The 18,754-nt window shown below is 67.5% G+C and overlaps 4 protein-coding genes across 4 annotated transcripts; 2 read left to right on the forward strand and 2 right to left on the reverse strand.

The window, feature by feature from the left end:
- Nucleotides 1-336: 336 nt before the first annotated feature.
- On the reverse strand, nucleotides 337-4,697 carry MNEG_5885 (hypothetical protein; the record flags this gene model as incomplete). Its single annotated transcript, XM_014045636.1, has 5 exons — nucleotides 337-859; nucleotides 1,256-1,866; nucleotides 2,120-3,368; nucleotides 3,730-3,956; nucleotides 4,185-4,697. 5 exons carry the CDS (start codon nucleotides 4,695-4,697, stop codon nucleotides 337-339), a joined length of 3,123 nt encoding a protein of 1,040 aa, XP_013901090.1.
- Nucleotides 4,698-5,753: 1,056 nt separating this feature from the next.
- Nucleotides 5,754-11,105, reverse strand: MNEG_5886 (hypothetical protein; the record flags this gene model as incomplete). The annotated part of the gene is made up of 6 exons (XM_014045637.1): nucleotides 5,754-6,639; nucleotides 6,946-7,433; nucleotides 7,686-7,883; nucleotides 8,277-9,236; nucleotides 9,717-10,323; nucleotides 10,567-11,105. The coding sequence occupies 6 exons, from the start codon at nucleotides 11,103-11,105 to the stop codon at nucleotides 5,754-5,756; spliced, it is 3,678 nt and encodes a 1,225-aa protein (XP_013901091.1).
- A 1,711-nt stretch (nucleotides 11,106-12,816) lies between these two features.
- Nucleotides 12,817-16,804, forward strand: MNEG_5887 (hypothetical protein; the record flags this gene model as incomplete). Its single annotated transcript, XM_014045638.1, has 7 exons — nucleotides 12,817-12,985; nucleotides 13,265-13,363; nucleotides 13,535-13,653; nucleotides 13,798-13,881; nucleotides 14,197-14,319; nucleotides 14,762-14,914; nucleotides 16,649-16,804. 7 exons carry the CDS (start codon nucleotides 12,817-12,819, stop codon nucleotides 16,802-16,804), a joined length of 903 nt encoding a protein of 300 aa, XP_013901092.1.
- A 54-nt stretch (nucleotides 16,805-16,858) lies between these two features.
- Nucleotides 16,859-18,634, forward strand: MNEG_5888 (hypothetical protein; the record flags this gene model as incomplete). The annotated part of the gene is made up of 2 exons (XM_014045639.1): nucleotides 16,859-17,349; nucleotides 17,638-18,634. The coding sequence occupies 2 exons, from the start codon at nucleotides 16,859-16,861 to the stop codon at nucleotides 18,632-18,634; spliced, it is 1,488 nt and encodes a 495-aa protein (XP_013901093.1).
- Nucleotides 18,635-18,754: the final 120 nt, after the last annotated feature.

The following is an 18,754-nucleotide window of genomic DNA, read 5'->3' on the forward strand; positions in this document are numbered from 1 at the left end:
GCCATGGGCAGGGCCGGGGTGTAGGCCTGACGCGCGGAGGGGGGGGGGTGGTGGGGGCGGGGAATGTGGTAGGGGTGGCAGAGGGGAGCGTGGGGCCCAAGGCTCTTCTGATGCCCGGCTTTGAGGCGGGCGTTGCAGGCGCAAGGCGTGGCGAGGCGTGGTCCCGTGCTGTAGGCCGGGCAGCTGCGTTGGCGCCGCCGCCAGCGCTGCACCCGGGCCGGTGCCAGCTGGTGCGAGATGTGCTGCTCGCTGCCTCCACAGCGCCGACCCGCGTCCATACAGTTTCCACACCTCGACACAAACAACAAACCATGATGCCCAGATGGCATGCAGGGGTCAGCCCCAAAACCCCCACACCTTCAAAAACTGCTGCTCCAGAATGAGGGCGTACGCGTACGGCACATGACACGTGGCCCGGTGAGACACCGTGCCGGCCAGCAGCTGCAGCCGCGGCGGCAGCGGCACCAGCGTGCGCTGCAGCGAGAACCCCAGCAGCCGCCACGCGTCCGTGTCGCAGCTGTGGGGGCACATCCGCGCGTGCTCCGTCCACCACGCGGCCGCGGAGGGCTTGAGCCGGGCGAAGAGCCGCCACATCGCGCGGCGCAGCGCAAAGGGCGAGCGGGGGTCCTCCTGTAACTCCCCGTCGGCAGCGGCGGCGCCGCCGCTGCTGGCGCCTCCGGTACCGTCGCCGGCGTGCCGCGCCCGGTCCGCTGCGCAGAACGGGCACGTGGCGTCCCGCGGGCGCCCACGCGCCCCGCGCGGGCCGGGCGCGTCCGAGGCGCGTTCCCGCGCGCCGAGCGCCGCCCAGGCGACCTCCGCCTCCCAGCCGGCGGCAGAGCCCGCGGCGTGCCGCCGCGCCCTGGGGGGGGACGGGACCAGGGCAGGCGTGAGGGCGCTGTCAAGCGGGGATCGCGGCGCAGTACCATCAGAAGCAAATGACCCTGGCTATCGCAGCAAGCCGCCGCAGCTGGCAGGCGCGGGCAAGCCAGAGGCGCGCGTCCACTCGGCGCCGCCCTGCGCGCCGCGGCGACCCGCGGCCTCCCGCGGCAGCGGCTTGACTGCCAGCGCACGGGCACTGAGTGTCCACCCCGCCAACAGGGCAATCAACACGCGACCACCTGCCCCCCCGGGAGTGTGCTGAGAAGCACTGCTAACCCCATCAACACCCCAGTCCCCAACAGCGCCTCTTCCGACGAGCAACGCCCCAATTTCGCACACCACCACTGGCGCCCCAGTCATTCAGAGGCCGACTCACAAGCTCAGCAGCTTCTCGTGCCTTGGCCCCTTAACAAGGGGGTCCTTGCCAGACCTCGAGGCCTCAGCCGCAGCGCCCCCCGCCGCCAGCCTGTCCCATGACACGCAGCCGACCCCCTCCCGCCACGCGGCGCTCGCCGCCACGCACGCCGCGGCGTCCGCCGCCCAGCCGCTCACCGCGTGAGCGCGCCTCCAAAGCCCGCCGCCCGGCTGCGCGGCGTCGGCGAGGCGGCCGGCGAACTCAGACGCCAACCGGCGCGCCACCGGGCCGCCCCCGGGCCACGGCGCCGCGCCCGGCCCGCCGGGGCGCCGGCCGCCCGCGGCGACGCGCTCTGCAGCCGCGGCGCGCACCAGGGTCTCCTCCAGGCAGTGCCCGGCCAGGGCCAGCCACATCTCTTGGAGGGCGGCGGCGTCGGCGTCGAGGGGGCCAAACGCCGCGAGGGGGTTGAATTCGGGGTCGGCGACGCCCGCGCTGGGCGGCCCCGCGAGCAGCTCCGCGGCGTCAGCGGCAGCGGCGTTGGTTCCGGCGGCGGCCTGCTGCGGCTGCCGCGCGCCGTCGCAGGCGGCGTTGTCTGCTTCGAAGCGACGCAGCATCGCAGAGAAGCGCAGCAGCTGCGGCCCGCGGCGCGTCGGCGGGGTGGCGGACGTGGGCGGCGCGTAGCCGGGAGGGTGTGCGGGTGCCATGGGCGCGACGGGAAGCAACAGGCATGCGCGTCGCGCTGCTGCGACGCTCGCGAGAGGCGAAGGCGTGCACCACCCCCCCTGCCTCAACCGCTCTTGAGACAGGGAGATCCTGCCCGCTCACCCCGCCGTCCCAACGACTGCAGGCACGCGGACAGCATCGGCAGTCTGAGACAGCGCCCACCTGCGCCCCCGCCACTGCGTTGCCGCCCTCGCAACAAGCCGATGCCAAGCCCCTCGCACCGCCCCAGCTCCCCTCTGCCGGAGAGCCGCCCCATTCATTGCTAGACTGCTGCGCTGCGTCGCCGCTGCTTCCGCCATTAAGAGACGAATGATCACGGACCGGCCAGCTAGATCCCCCAGTGCTCCTCGCGCCAGCCGCGTGCGCCGCGCGGAGCGCATTTGGGCAGCGGGCCGCATCAGCGGCCACTCCAAACGCCGCCCCCGCCTCGTCCACGGCGGCCAGCAGCGCCAGCAGCTGCGCCGGCACGCGCTCCCGCCACGCGCGGCCGCCGCCGCCGCTGCGGGCGCGCTGGCGCAGCAGGAAGCGCAGACACAGGGCGCGCAGCACAGCGGACAGAAGCTCCACTTCCAGGACCACAATGGCGCCCGCCGCCGGCCCCTGCTGAGCCACGCTTGCCTGGGACCGCTGCGCCCCCGCCGTTTGGGCTTCAAGCGGGGCCAGGTCCATCGAGGCTGCCACCGAACGAACGAGCGCGTCCATCTGTTGCACCAAAATGTCGCCGGGGGTGCCGCGCTCGTCGCCTGGCCGCCCTGCGCCGCCGCCGCCGCCGCCGCCGCCGCTGGGTTCGTCATCGCCGCTGCCGCTGCCGCGCCTGCTGCACACTCTGCCGCCGCCGCAGGGCGCGGCGCTGACCCCCGGCTCGGCGACCGCTGCGCTGTGTGCGGCCGACAGCGTGGGGGGGAGCGCCGCCTGCAATTCTGTGGGCGTCAGCAGAGCGCTGCAGCGCAGCCCGCAAACCGCCGCGCACACTAACGCTGCCCGCACCCGCGCCGCATCCTCGCTCTCTGCCGCCGCCGCAAGCCGGTGCGCCCACAGCCACTGCGGCCCCTCGTCCTGCGCCTCGGGCGGCACGCGGGGCGGCGCGGCCCGAGCCTGCGCCGGCGGCGCCTCGGGGAGCCCGCGCGCGCCCGATGCCAGCCGCGTCAGCCACTCCTCGACCAACAGGTGCGGCGGCGGCAGCAGCAGCGCGGCCGAAAAGTGCAGCAAGCGGTCCATCCGGGTGGAATAGCGGCCGACGGAGGGGTCGCCGTCCCCTGTGCTGACAGCGCTGTCAGCCGCTTCCGCCTCTTCCAGCAGCACCTGCGCCGTGCGGCCCTCAGCCTCGTGGGCGGCCAGCTCCCCCAGGGCGTCAACCGCGGCGCTCAGCAAGGCCGCGTGCTCAGGAGTGGACAGGTCACCGAGAGGCTCGCTACGGGCGCGGCGGCGGGGAGTTGTTTGTGTGAGCACATGCGTGCATGCGTCCGTGCGTATGTGCGTGCGCGTGCGTGCGCGCGTGTGTGTGTGTGTGTGTGCCTTGCACGTGTGTGTGTGTGTGTGTGTGTGTGTGTGTGTGTGTGTGTGTGTGCGCGCATGTGTGTGAGCACGATAACGCATGTGCATCTGTAGGGGTGCGCATGAGTGTCAGGTAGCAGAATGCATGCAGATGCCTGTATGCCGTACACGCGCATGCATGAGCAAGCAAGGCGGCCACCTGCAGGGGCGCACAGTACGCCGGCCCGCTGGTCAGCGCGCCCGCACCACATCAAAGCCCTGCGTCAAACCAGGCTCACCCCGGCACCATGATCCCCACCGCCAGCTCAGCCAGCAGCACCACCCGAAGCTGGGGCGACAGCGCGTTCAGTACCAAGTCGCCATTGAGGGAGTGGTCGCCGCCGCTGCGAAGCGGGGCCGGGCGGGGGGCCTGCCGCTGCGGGCCCTTGGCTGGGGCCGCCGCTCGTTCCTCCGCTGCCTGCACGGCCCACATGTTGATGAGGCGGGGCGCGGCGAGGGCAACCAGCTGCAGGGGCAGCGCCCGGCAGCACATGCGAGGGCACAACGGACACGAGAGTAATTGAGAGGGTCTGGTGGGGGCCGAGACCCGCGCATGCCCGGGCATGCCAACGTGTCGCAGGCATGCGGGCGCGCAGGGATGCATGAAAGGGGCTCTGACCAGAGGCCGCTTTCTCAACACCGGTCGCTGGTGCCCCAAGACCCCGAAGCACAGAACCCTGACAGGCCCTCTAACCTGCCGCAGCTCCGGCAGCGCAAATCGCAGCGCCTCGAAGCCCAGCGCCCCTGCCGTCCTCCACGCCGTCTCCCTCAGCTCTTCGCGCGCGCACAGCGCGCGGGGGTCGCTCGGGCGCCCGGCCAGCTTGCGCAACGGCACGTGCGTCATCATGGCACGGTCCTCGGAATATAGCAGGCCCCAGGCCACGTCGTACTCAAACGCAGTTCCAGGGTCGATGAACGGCTGTCGTGGCCTGGGTTGCTGTGGGCCCTCGGTGCCTGCCGCGGCGGCGGAGATCGCCTCGGCCAGCCGGGGGTCGGCCGCCCATGGCGGCGGCAGGCCGGCAACCCTGACCGCCGCCAAGCGTTTCAAGAACGTGCCCTCTGCGTCGTCTGGGCTGACGCCTTTGATCAGCTGCAAAGCGCGCGCTATTGCGGCGGTCAGCGGGTCGGCCCTGTAAGCAGCCACGTCCGCGTCCTCTCGCCGCTTTGCCTCCGCGGCCGCACGGGCCGCTGGTGCGCGCACATGCATGGCGTTTTGACTGGGGGTTTGGGGGGAGCCCTGGCCCGGGTTCAGGCCTCGCCAGCCGGCGACAGCAGAGCGCTTTCAGCAAGCGCCGCGCCTGGGATGTGCGTATCAGAGCGGCGCGACTGCACGTGGATTGCCTACGTGAGAGACATGCGACTGTGCGTATTCCATAATATTGTGGATGGAAGCCTACTGGCAATGGGTCGTCAATTGTCAGAATCTGAGATCACAACCTATGAATAGTGTCGCTGTGTGTTTGTACTGCCATGCAAGCGCAAATTGTTGTTACCATTGTCATATACAGTCATACAGACACCCCGAGGAACGCTTGTAACCTCGCGCCAGGTCATCGCATCATAGGCTGTGTTGACGGAGGAGCAATGGCGCAAGCATGAAAGCACTGCTGCTGCTTAGCAGCAGCCACCGGCCCCAGCATGCGCGTGCAAAAGCTGGCATTTTTCGACGCTTAAATCAAGGTAGCTGCAACAATGCAGTACACACGCAAATGGTGCTAGCTAGCACCAACGGCTGCTCTGGCACTTCCAGGACTGCTTGACCTTGTGCTTGCCATGCATGCCACACAGCTCAGTGTCGCATCTCCATGTACACACACTTCTCCACGTGTACAATCTGACGCACCTGATCAAGTTACTGTTACACAAAAACCTCACCCATGATCAACTGTGGTGCAAAGCATGTCAGGTGTTACCTCCTTGATGCGGGTGCGATCCCAACACACATTTGGTTGTCACGGCGTGTTTGCGCTCGTGGCGGTGAACGCTTTGGGGTGCGCAATCCTACAGGGACGTGCATGGCGTTGGACTGCGCATACATCACAACAAATGTCAGACATGCACGTATGGCTGGCAGGTAACTCTGATGTGTTACAGAATCAAAGGGGCCAACTGCTGCCGGCGTGCAGCAGCCAGCCACGCTCAGACGCGACGGATCACCAAGAAGCATCCCCGGCGAAAGTCGAGTGCGTCCATCTTGATACGCTGCGCCAGGCGCCGCGGCGCTCTCCACGCCGTCTGTGGCGTCGTGGGCCCTGAGCCGCTGTCAGGCAGAGCTGATCACCTTTGCTAGTGTGACGCGGTATGCCTTGGGCCACTCGTATGGCGCGGGCAGGCTCACGACCGTAAAGCCCGCACCCAGGCCGTCAGGGTCAAGGGCGTCCGCAGTGTCCGGCCGCGGCGGCTCGCCCCACCCTTGCGGCGGGCCCACGCCAATCGGCGCGTTGGGCCATGCGCCGAGCTCGGACGCTGCATCTGCGAACGGCCCTCGGCCGAGGATGCAAGGTTGTGTCTTGACCTCTTCCTGCTTGTCACGCGCGTCCAATTGCTGCTCCACATGCTGCTGCTGCTGCTGCTGCTGCTGCTGCTGCTGCTGCAGCTGCTGCTGCTCCTGCTGCTGCTGCTGCTGCTGCTGCTGCTGCTGCTGCAGTTGCTGTTGTACCACCTGCCGCCGCAGCAAGGTCGGCTCCCCGGTGCTTGCCCGAACGTGCTCATCCACCAGCAGCGGTGACCTCGCAAGCAGCCGCACTGCTAGTCTGCCGCCGCTGCTGACGCGCATACTGGCGTGCAGGCAGGTGTCCAGGAGCTTGTCGAAGCGAAATTGAGCGGCTTGCACGGAGCGCCCAAGCGTTCCGCAGACAGTTGCATGCCCCATCAACCCAGTGTCGATATCGCGCAGCTCTGCGGCGGCCAGGCAAGCGGGACTGCAGAACTGGGCTACGCCGCAGCCTGGGCACATTTGGAGTGGGACGTCCGGTGGGGCAGGCTGTCCGCACTTGTCGCAGTTGCGCGCGTGCGGGGCGCCGGCTTCCACGCGCTCCGCCCAGAACTGAGGGTGTATGCAGTTCCAAAAGTACCAGCCCTGGCGCTGCAGCTGCTGGAAGTCGCGCGGCAGGAAGGCCTGGCGCACCGCAAACTCCGCTGCAGCCAGCCTGGGGCGGGGCGGGGCAAGGGGTGCGGGATCCTGGTGAGCCTGGCTGATGGGGCCCGCCTGGCAGGTTGGCGTGTCAGCCAGATTGTGTGGCGGGGCCGCGCTTGCGTGCCTGATGACAATGACTAAAGCAGGTGTGCACAGGACACGACACCACATGCAGGAAACTGTGCAGATGCATGCAACATGAGCACTTGTGCAAAGCGAACAGCCAGCAGTGCTGCTGGAGACGTTAGCAAATTCAGGCAGGGCCTCGAATGATGCAGCATGAGGGCGCCGCACACTTGCTTGGTCTCGGCCCGCCTACCTGGCATCAGGGTCGGAGTACACAACCGCCAACCAGCCGGCCATGCTCCGTGAATACCGTGCGCCGTCATGCTTATAAGATATGCCGAACTCGCTAAATTTTGCCGAGTCTAGCGCCGCAGCCCTCCGCGCAAGCGACGCCATGAGACCGCCGCCCGTGCTGCCGTTGCCGCCGGGCCCGTCGCGGCCGCCCTCGTCCCCCAGCACGCCCAGCATGTGCAGGTGGAACCACACGGGCCACATGGGCATGCCGCCCTCCCCCTCGTCGCCGTCGCCCTTGAACCAGCAGTCGCCGCTGTAGGTGCTGGGCGGCGGCCGGTGCGCCCACCCCCCAGGGCCCAGGCTCTGCAGCAGCGCCGCGGACACCGCCTGCTGCGCCAGCGCGGGCCAGAGGGGCACGGCGTCGGCGGGCGGGTCGAGGGACTCGGCCAGCGGCCCCAGCGCCTCGAGAACGCGCGCGGCGCGCACCACCATGGCGGGAGAGTACGCCTGCCAAAGGGGTGTGATTGAGGGGGGGTGCAGGGGTCAGGGGCTGACGCGATCGGGAGAGCAGGCTCAAGGAGAGCGGCAGGTGCTTGTCAGGAGAAGACGAGCCAACTGAGGCGGGCAGTTGATCTGCCACGACGTCGCGCAACCCCAACCATTGGTCCGCAAACACTCGACACCGCCTCGATCAGTCACAGGGCCAATCCACCCAGCTCTGACGCCCCACGCGACGCGGGCGGCGCCCCTCAGCCGCACCGCATCGAAGGTGTTGTTGAGCTGCTTCGCGTACGTTGCCGCCGCGGCCGCCGCGACTGCAAGCTCCAGGGCGGTGCGCTCCTGCTGCAGCCCCGCCATGGCCGCCACCCGTGGGTCCCTGAACGGCAGGCTGGTCCCTACCGCCGAGAAGACCGCCGCCCACAGCTCCCTGTCGCTGCTGTGGGGGCACATGCCCGCCTGCGACGCCAGCAGGTCGCGCGCACGTGGCGCGAGGCGGCCCAGGAGGCCCCACCACAGGCGGCGCCACATGAAGGGGGAGGAAGGGTCCACTGGCCAGCTGCCATACGCGCTGGCAAACCTGGACGTGCCGCCGCCGCCGCCGCTGCTGCTGTTGCTGCCGCCGCCAAACTGACGTTCCAGATCCTGAAGGAGGGACACATGCTTTTGCTGGCGTCTCTCCCACGCCCGGTTGGCGTGCGCCTCCTCCTCACACCAGGGGCAGCCCCGCGCGCACCCCGCGACGCCGGCTTCCTGCGAACGCGCGGCGGCGCCCGGGCCACCCCGCTCGGCGCCTGCCGCGGCCGCTTCCAATGGCAGTCGCGGGTCGGGCGCGGCGAGGACGGCGCTGACCTGCGGCTGCAGGCGCGCCATGCGCTCCCAGTCGCCGCGCTGCGCTAGCAGCTGGTCCAGCCGCCGCTTCGTCGGCAGGGCCTCGGCGCGGACGTGCCTGGCGCCGGGCGCGGGGTCGCGCTTGCGCGAGGCGCGCTCCCGGCGGAACGCGAGCGCGGCGTGTACGGTCTGCGCTTTGCCGTACGTGCGCCGCCAGTCCACGAGTCCACGGCACGCGAGCGGCAAGTGTTGGCTCAGCTCATGCGCCGGGCAGGGCGTGCCCTTGCCGCCTGCGGCGCTGCGGGCGTCGTGCGTGCCGCCGTTGCAGTTGCCGCCGCCGCCGGCGCAATCGTCCTCTTCGCCCTCGCTGCCGCCTTGGCTGCCATTGCCGCGTCTTCTGTCGCTTTTGCTTCCGATGCCATTGCCGCCATTGGCGCTGCCAGCGTCTTCGTCGCTGCTGCTGCCGCCATCACCCCCGCCGTCAGCCCCGCCCCCGCCGTCGGCGTCGGCGTCGCCGCCCTTGCCCGCTTTAGTTGCGATATGCAGGGCCGCCTCTGACTGCAGGAGCGCCTCTCTATTGACCGCCAGCGCACGCAGCGCTTCCTCGACAGCAGCGTCAGGCGCCTCCTCGCCTTCACCGCTGCCCTTCGCCCCGCCGTCCGAGCCGGCGCCCCTGCCAGCAGCCAGGACGCGGCGGGCGCTGTGGGCAAACACGCGCCGCTGCAGCTCGTGGATCCTCTCTATGTGTTTGGGCTCTGTCCGCGGTCCTAACCGGTCAAAGTAAGGGTCAGGGACGACCTCGTCAGGGCCGCGCCCCAGGGCCTGCTGCGCAACCGCGGCGGCGCCCAGCGCCGAGGGCTCGTGGGATGCGACAGGGGCGCAGGGCGCGTCGCCGCCCCCCGGCGCGCCGTCGGCGGCGAGGGCGGCGGCGGCGGCGTTGACGGCGCGGAAGCGCCGTAGCATGGAGGACAGGTGGAGGACCTGTGGTGACGAGGTTGGGGAGCCGAAAGCGCCCGGTGAGCTGGGGTTACAAGGCTGCAGCTGGGGGATCCGTGGAGTGGAATGCTGTTGATGTGTTGCTGCATCGGCTGCTGCTCATGCCGCACCGTGGCGGGCGGACGAGGCCTGTGATATGGATGGCAATGTGAACCACAACCCAGCCCAGATGAACATGAAGCAGAGGCAGAAGAGCAACCTGGCGGCCATGACACCCACCTTCGCATCGACCAGGGCGGAGGCGCGCCGCAGCTCGGTCACCGCCTCTCCTGCTGCCAAGCCTCCTGGGCTGGCCGCCGCCCCACCTGGACTGCCCTGCTGCGACTCCCCAGCGCTGCCCTGCACGCCGCACCCCATCTGTGACCAAGCCTCGGCGAGCGGCCCTGCGTCAGGCGAGCATGCCTGTTCATCTCGCTGTGCATCCGCGCTTGCCTGGGCTGCTGGCGCCCTCGCCGCCGACCGCACCAGGCACACCACGCAGGCATCCAGGCAGTCGAGCGCGTGCAGCAGCGCGGCCGCCTGCGCGGGCGCCAGCTCAGCAGCGCCGGGCAAGTCCTGCGCGCGCAGCAGGTGAGCGAGTACTGCGGCCTGCGCCCGCGCTAGCACCAGCACCGACGAAATCGCGCACTGCACGCCAGCGCCGCCGGTGCTGGCATCCATGTCGCCCCCTGCTGCCTGGCGCCACGCTGCTGCCAGCATCCGTGCCTCCCGTTCCGCCGCCGCAACAAAATCAGGCGCCGCCGCCGCCTCCGCAATCGCTAGGTCGCAGCCGCCGCTGCTCCACACGCTCTTGACCAGCATGCCCGCCAGGTGCCACCGCGCGCCCTCCTCCTCGGCCGATCCGAGGACCGCGTCCGTCAGATCGCGAAGCACCAGCTGAGGTGGCGGCGCGAGCAGCAGCTTGGCCACGCGGCGCAGGCCTGGTAAGTCCCTGAACCCCTCGCGGCCGGACGCCTTCATTCGCTGCCGCGAGGTGGAGCCGGCGGCCTCAGCCAGGGCGTTGGTGGCGGCGATGGACAGCAGCAAATGCAGGGTCGCCGCATGCTCTGGGGAGTCGGGCGGGGGCGGCTGCCTGGGGATAGGAGGGGGGGGGGCGCCAGGAGGGATGCGGCAGTGTGGAGGGGCTTACAGCATGCGGAGGTATGGGGCGTATGGCACGGGGAGGGGTGGGCGTGTGGGGACCGCCGGCGCCGGCCGCGAGATGCAGCGTCACAAGCTGATGGCTGCCACGACACCACAGGACAGCGTCCACGCCCACACGCATGCAAATGTCCGCCCCACTGCCGGGTTCTCAGGCGGTGCGCGCGCACCGCACCCTGGGCAAAGCAGGCCGGTCGCCACGTCGGCCAGGAGGCACGTCAGCAGCTGCGGCGACAGGCGTTCAGCCAGATGGGGGACCATGATCTCGGAGGCGCGCCGCTTGCCCCAGCCTTTGAGTTTGAGGTCTGTAAACTCGTTGGTGTAGCGGTCCAGCGCCGGCTGCAGCGTGAACGCCAGCAGCTGCTGCAGCTCCGGCGCCGCAGCGCCGCCGCCCGGCCGCAGCGCGGCAAAGCCATGCGGGCCCGCGGCGAGGCGGCGCAGCAAGCGGGTCGTCTCGAGCGCGTGGCGGATGGCCATGCGGCGCCGCGTGCCCTCGTCGGGGTCTTCGGGGCTGTAGGGGTAGACGCGGCGCTCCGCCTCATCCAAGACAGACAGGCAGCTGCCGCCATGCTGCGACGCCACCCGCTCGCCGCCCATGCGGCAGCCTTCCAGGTACCTCCGCCACTGCAAATCAAAGGGGTCCTCGGGCATAATGCGCAGCAGGCTGAGGTGGCCAAAGTAGAGGCGCCGCATCAGCGCGTCCTCCGACGCCATGGTTGGCTGCCGCCACCGCCACCGCTTCCAATGCTGCCACCACCGCTGCTGCGCTGTTGCGAGGCCTGAAAATGGATTTGCCAATAGCTTTACAGGTTCACCGCTTAGGCGCTAAGGATCCATAGCACCTCGGCTGGTGTCCTCGCTGCCACGTGCATGCTCGTGTTGAAAGCTCAGCCGTTCCGCCGCCGTCACTGCAGTGATGTGGGGCAGGCCACCTGCGTGGGCTGCCGTTGACAGCTAAAGGGTAACCACGCGTGTTTGTGTGTACACTGCATACACACGTACGTCAGAACGGGACAGTGATCGTGGATCTGCAGCGGTCAGTGCGAAATGCAACTCAAGCGTGGAACTGCGTGTATGCAGGTGAGATGAACAAATGAAGACACGGAGAATAATTGCTCTTGACGCAAATGTGGCCAGCCAACCAGTCTCACCGCTGCGTAGCTGCGCCCAGGAGCACCCACTGAGTGACGGCACCATTTTGCGGCGGCGACCGCATCAAAGCAGCAATGCTGAAGCTTAGAAACAACAGCAACAGATTCCAACAAGCGAGCAAAAACACAAAACCAAGTTATGGCTGGCACCATCTTTACTGGATGTCATCACGTGGCCAGGTCGGTGGACGGGCAGGTCGGCAAAGCGGATCATATTGTGTTGCTTCAAGCCGTCCGATACCTGCTACGTGTTTTGACCACTGGCAGGAGGGAATTTTGCGAATGTCGCTGGATCATACATGCATGTGGCTTGCAACGGCGGTTGGTGAACCCCCCGGCGAACCCGCGACGGCGACCTCAGTGTGACCAACCCACTCCTGGGACGCCGTTCACTGATGATTGGGTGTGTCATTGCAACTGCAACTGCGGCGCCGTCTGCAGCACCGATGCCCCAACGTGCATCCAACTGGCAACAGCCTGGACAGCGAAGTTCACAGGGTGTGGGGATGAGTAGGGGCAACCTATCTTGACAGGCAGAAAACCGTCCAATTGAAACATGTTCGAGAAACGCAGCCATGAAGTGAGCCTGTGAGCACCCGCAGAACACCATCAAAATATCGTCAGGCTTGCTGATGATTGTGTGCAATAGACAACAGCGACGTTCGTTCATTTGCTTTCTTGGCACGTGGTACTGCTGGCCGCCGTGCCAGGCAGCAGTGCGACAGCTCCCTGCATGGGTTGGTGCTGCGTCCGCAGTCGAAGCCGTCAGGATGGACTCCACCAAATACTAAATGGCAAGTGTGACGCCACCTGTTGACTGAAGCGCATCCAAGCACCCTTCTTGCTGTGTAACAACGTTCAACATGTTGTGCTCACCAACACTGTGTGGATCACCTTGAGATCTGGGGCACAGAACTCAAGCGAAAATTGCAATTGAGCACATGCCCCTAAGGACTCTCACGCACGTCACCCAGGCTGTTGTCACTACCACCGCCGTGAGTGACTGCCCCTGCTTAACATGCCAGGCCGTGTATGCTCCCTGTGTTTTCTGCATTCACTCATAGAAGCTTTGAAGTCATACAAAGCTCCAAGTCGTTGCAAGCTGATAACCCAATCGTGGCACAAGCGAGCAATCCTACTTTCCGGAAGAGATGGCTTCCTGCGTGATCGAAGACATCACAGAACAAAAAGGTTCCGGGCAAACGGAGAAGCCTGAGCCTGCCGCTGCAGAGTCCCCATCAGTGGAGGACGCTGCTGCAGGCGCATCCTTTGCCATGTCTGCGTCGCCCTCCGAGGCCGCAGCGGCGCCTGGCGCGGCGCCCGACACGCCGCCGATGACACCACCGGAGGACTGCGAGAGCATCACGCCAGACGGCGGTGTTTTGAAGAAGGTGTTAGCTGCAGGGTCGGGCGAGAAGCCCAGCCTGCACGCGAGGTGTCTGGGTAAGCTGCCCTTGGATCAGAGCCGCGCGCGTCGGAGGGTTCCGCGCCCTCGCTTGCTGCTGAGCAGATGCAGCGTGTTGCTTGTGCTGTCCCATTGCGGCGCAGAAGCGGCGGGAGCGAGGGGTGAATCGCGTGTGAGGCGTCTCAGCAGCAGCTGCGTGGGGCATCTGTTAGCCTGGCTCCTTGGCTGGAATGCCGGCTTGTATGCGCCCCTGCAAACGGGCATGGTCAAACCCTTGCGCGCTTCCCCTCTCGTACTTGCACGACACACTTCACCAGTCCATTACGTTGGTTACCTTGCCGCCAGCGGTGACGTGTTCATGGACACACGGAGCGATGGCAACAGATCGGAGCCCATCATACTGGTCGCGGGGCGCGGTGGGCACAATGACTTCACTGGGGCCTTGCGCGGCAGAGGGCGCCATCCCAACCAACCTAGTAGTTTTAGAGGTCGCGGCGGCCTGCCCGTGTAGGCGCTAGTAGGGTCCACCCAAGACCCCGAAACACACAATGCCACACTCAGAAACGTGCGACGTGTGCCTGCTGCAGACTCGAGCCTCCGGGAAGTCGGCCTGCAGCTGGCGCTGGCTGAGATGCGCAGGGGCGAGCGCGCCGCCGTGTACATCACCGACCCTGAGTACGGCTACGGCAAGCAGGCGAGATCTGGAGTCGTGCAGCACGCTTGCTTGTAATTGTGGCGGCACATGCCTGTTGCCTGCAACACGAATGAATGCAACTCTGCGCTTGTTCCCAAGAGCACCAAGCCTCACCTCAAGCGTGTGTGGAACCTCCTGGCCGCGCCACCCGTGCAGGGCAGCTTCAGCTTCCCCAACGTGCCGCCGGACAGCTCCCTGGTGTATGAGGTGGAGCTGCTGGAGTGGGAGCCGCCAGAGGAGGTGTGGTTCGATCACTCTCGTCAGCGGTGTTGCGCATGGACGCACGCTCTCATATTCGCCCTGCATCGTTGTGGCTGCACCAGCACAGCAGCGCCTGCGCACCCGTGCTACATTGCTTTGGCAGCCCTGCTTCACCTGCCCTGGCCAACCCGCTTGTGCGCCCAACGGCTCAACAACCTCATTCGATGCACCACCATGCATCCCCTCCGGCGGTTTCCTTGACCACCGAGCCAGTTTGACCCATGCTTCGGTGGCCTCCAACCCACCCGCCCGTGCCGCCAACCCTGCCGCGCATCCCCACGGTGACGCGTCCAGGCGCAGGACAGGCGCGGCATGCTGTTTGAGGAGCGGCTGGAGGCGGCGGAGCGGCGGCGGCTGGAGGGCAACGCGCTTTTCGCGGAGGGCAAGATGGTGGAGGCCCTGGGGAAGTACGCGATGGTGGGTGGGCCGTTGGCGGGCGCAAGCGCAGGGGCCTCTGCGCATCATGGCCGCAGGGGAGCCGCGGAGATTTCAATGGCCACAACTCCCATGCAATTATGGGCGAGCCAGCCTGCCCCGCATTTTTTTGGGACTGAGGGATCCCCATGGGATTTGGAGGCCGCCTGGCGACCGCCACTCGGAGACATGCACCCTGCAGGACGTCTGGTGCAGTTCCGGGGCACACGCTGTCGAAATCATCCAGCAGTTCTCTGTCTCCCATGCCACCCTCACACACCAGCAGCTCACCCACACCGAAGCATTCTCCGATCCACCCTTCCGATCCCCCAAGACCAGGACATGCACCTGTCCCCACCCAACTGCTCATCGCACCCTGCCCCCTTCCCTGGAGCCCTGTGGCTTATCGTCATTTTATACCCTAATCCCTTATTTCTCTTGGCAGGCCCTGTCCTACACAGACGAGGACTTCATGCTGCAGCTGGAGGGGCCGCACCTCGACAAGGCCGAGGCGGTCACATTTCCCGTGCACCTCAACATGGCCGCGGCGCAGCTGAAGCTCGGTGACTACGCGACAGCGGTCCACAACTGCACGCAGGTGCGGCATGCATGGGAGCGGTGCACGGGCGGCCAATGCATGGCGGGGGGAGCCGTGCGAATCAGGGGGACTCGGAGCACGCATGGACCGGGGATGCATGCATGGCGAGCCACCAGTCCATGCGTTGCAAGCCATGCGTGAAGAGCCATGCATGGTGACTCATCTGAGCTGCTGCGCACTGCCCCTGCTGCCACGCGTAGCAAGCCGTGCACGGCAGCGTGGGCGGGGCGCGACGTATGTGCGCGAGCTGCGCTGGCAGCGGTTGTGCGGGCGCCGCCATGAGCAGAAAAGTGGCGGACTGAGCCATAATGCGTGCAGAACGCATGCCGCGCCCCTGCCCTTGAGTGCCACGGAATCCTTCTGCCCTCGCTGCAAACGTGCACCCAGGTGCTGCTCCGCGACACAGACAACGCGAAGGCGCTGTTTCGGCGCGGGCGGGCGCGCGCGGCCTTGGGCCAGACGGAGGATGCCATCGTCGACCTTGAGAGGGCCTGCAAGCTGTGGGTGGCATGGGGCAGCTTTTGGTGGCTCGGGGCAGGCGATGCTGCTGCTGTACCTGCTACTAGAGCCGCCACCACACCCCCCATTCAGCCTGACACCGCGGTCGAGGCCGCTCCCGCTGCTGAATGCCGAGCGTGCTATCTCATGGCTCCCATATTGTGCTCAGTCGCGTCCGTGAGTAGCGGGGACTTGCACTTGTGACCTGCAACAAGTGACAGGCCGTGTCCAACGTCTCTCGCGTGGCAATGCGCAGGGCGCCCAGTGACAAGGCGGTGCTGCGGGAGCTCCACACGCTGCGCCAGCTTCTCAAGGAGGAGCGTGCCGCCTCCGGAAAGCTCTTCAAGGGCGCGTTCGGCGCGCCGCCGGCGCCCAAGCCCGGCGGCGGCTTGCCTGCGACCCTTGGTGGGGAGCGGGCGAGTGGCGGCGGGCTCGTGCCGAGCGGCGGGCAGCGGGGCGGCGGCGGGGCGGCTTGGTTGCTGGCGGCGCTGTGGGCGGCGCTGGCATGGTTGCTGGGGGGTGTGCAGCGGCTGGTGTTGCCGCAGAAGCGAACTGCGTCACGTGGCGGGTGAAGCGGGAGCTATCATGACTGGAACGGCATTTCGTTTGACCGCGGTTGGACAGCTGCTGAAACATGCAGGTGGCCAAGCCTGCCCTGGCTCCCCAATGCATTTAGTGAAGCAACAGAAGCGGGTAAATGCCACTTCTGCAGGTCTCATTGAGTGCACCTGCGTGATTGTGGATGCTGCAGACCAAAACCGTCGACGAGTTGCTGCAGGGGTGTGCCGCTGCACAGGCAATTGCACTACATGAATGCGCTGTACAAAGTGGTGCAAGATCACCGCAGTTCCGTCCTCGCTTTGATACTGGTGCCGTGACATCGATGATCATGTGATCTAGCATCTCATCCTCCTTGAGAACTCATATCCGCTTTTGGCACACTGCTATTGATACCCTGGAATCACTGCGAAAATTCTAGCATGCCCCTTGTTGCCTCCTTTTGGTAGCACCAAAGCGAAGCGGCCGTGGCGGTGGCGCTCCCGGCCTGCACGTCTGCTCTGCCGTGGCGGGCCTTGCCTGCGATGGCTCATCGAGCCCCCCCCTTTGCTTTCAATCGAAAATCCTGTCCTATAAATTCTGTCTGGGCAGTGTCTGACAGTTAGGAACGAGCTTCCCTGGCCACCACGCGAGCAGCTGCACTGGCAACCACCGCTGCCGCTGCCGCCGCTGCCGCAGCAGCAGCAACAGCAGCAGCAGCAGCAGCAGCAGCAGCAGCAGCAGCAGCAGCAGCAGCAGCAGCAGAAGCGGAAGCACAACCAGCAGCATAATCAGCAGCACAAGCAGCAGCAGCAGCAGCAGCAGCAGCGGCAGCAGCAGCACCAGCAGCAGTAGCAGCACCAGCAGCAGCACCACCAGCAGCAGCACCACCAGCAGCGGCAGCCTGCCATGTCCTGGGACGAGGCGCTCTTGCGGCGCCTCTTCGTTGGCCACTTCCACCTGCTACACGCGCCTGGCGCCGAGGAGTTGGAGCGGTGCTGGCGCTCCCAGCTGGGGTATGGCCGCGTCGACGGGGAGCGCTACCCGTCGCACGTGCGTGGCAGCTGCCTGGCCATCTGTCACTCCCTTAACAGCCGCTTTTATCCACACCACCCAGAGGAGGTCGATGATGCGACCCAGCGTCGCAGCGTGAAGTTTGAATTTGTTGAGAGAGCCCGCCTGCTGGGGCGCCTCGCCGCGGGCCCGCACGGCTTTGCCGCGCTGCGGCCGGGCGGCGGCGCGGCGGCGCCGGAGCTGCAGCAGCTGCTGGCGTTCACGCTGCAGCCGGCGCTGGACAATCTGGCCAACTGCTACGCTGACCTGGACTTTCGGACTTGGGACGAGCGGCATGGCAGCGTGGTGCCGCAACTTGCGGCGCGGCTGTCGCCGCCGCTGCTAACGTGCCTTTTGGCTGACGTAGCGGTCGGACTTCTGTGCCCGGGGTGCGCGGCGGCGCGCGTGGGCGCCGCTCGGGGTGTTGCTGCCCCACGCCGTGCAGCTTGCTGACAGGTGCCGTGTGTGGCGAGTCGCCCAAACATGTCGTTTGCGTGACACGAAAAAATGATGGGTGTCACACCGTCACGGGAAGGCACGCCCATCAGCAGGCGGCCTCCTTGCACGACCGTCACGAAGATGCCTGCACTGACAACGAACTCCGCACTCTCTCAACCACACGTGCGCCCCCACAGGCAGCCCCCGCCCCCCGACACACCCGAGCACGCCGCCGCCCTGCACACGCTGCTGGGCCTGGCGTTCCACTCGGCGCTGCGCGAGGCGCGGGGCACGGCCGCCAGCGATCGCATGACGATGCCGCAGGACGACGGCTTCATGGCCGCGCCCGGCCTGCGGCGCGCCGCCAAGCTGCTGCTGGCGCCGCCGGCCCTGGACGTGTTCAAGGAGCTGCTGACCTGCATCACCGATTCTGCGGAGGAGGAAGGCTCCCGCTGGCACCTGGGGCACGCCCTGTGGCGCGGCGCGGCCGCCATGGCGGGAGAGCACGGGGATCACCAAGGCGCCCTGGCCGCCGCCGCCGCGGCGCCCGAGTTCCGGCGCGCCGCGGCACGGGAGGCGCGGCGGCTGGCGGCGCGCTGCGCGCTGCAGGCGCAGGCGACGGGCGGCGCGGGCAGCGAGGGGGGCGGCGCCGCGGCGGTGGCGGCGGCGTGCGGTGCCACAAACGGCGGCGACGAGGGCCATGGGCCGGAGGGGAGCGGCAGCAGCAGTGCAGGGGCCGGCCCCGCTGCCTCTGCGGCCAGCGCAGCGGCCGAGGGCTGCGCCCTGCGTTCGGTGCTGGTGCTGGCTCGAGCGCAGGCGGCGGTGCTTGACCACCTGCTGGTCGCGCGCAGCGCGCTCGAGCTGGCGCCCGCGCAGGCGGCGGCGCTGCTGCACACGCTCGACTGCTTGGAGGCGTGCGTGGTCGCGCGTGTCACAGCAGCATGCGCGGAGACATCAATAGGGGCGGCAGACAAGGGGGACGGGCCGCGGCCTCCCGATTGGCCGCAGCGGGAGCAGCGGCAGGACAGCATCATCGACGGCAGCAGCGGCCGTGGTAGGCAGCGGTCTGGCGGTGGCAAGCGCACCGGATCGCCAACTTCTGGGCCTGTGCGGCATATGGATCAGCTGCTGGACACCACGGTGGGTGGGTGGGTGAGGGGCTCTAGTATCGAGGCCAGTGGGGTGGCTCCCTGAGGGTGCCTGCAGCCAGCAGTCGCATGCCACTCGGGTGTGGCTCCCTCTGCCGGCACTCCTGCACCTCCCAAGCCGCAGGGCGTTTGACTGCACGCATACGCACACACACACACACACACA

This window comes from Monoraphidium neglectum (genome assembly GCF_000611645.1).
Source record: "Monoraphidium neglectum strain SAG 48.87 unplaced genomic scaffold scaffold00910, whole genome shotgun sequence".
In the NCBI taxonomy this organism is placed as follows: domain Eukaryota; kingdom Viridiplantae; phylum Chlorophyta; class Chlorophyceae; order Sphaeropleales; family Selenastraceae; genus Monoraphidium; species Monoraphidium neglectum.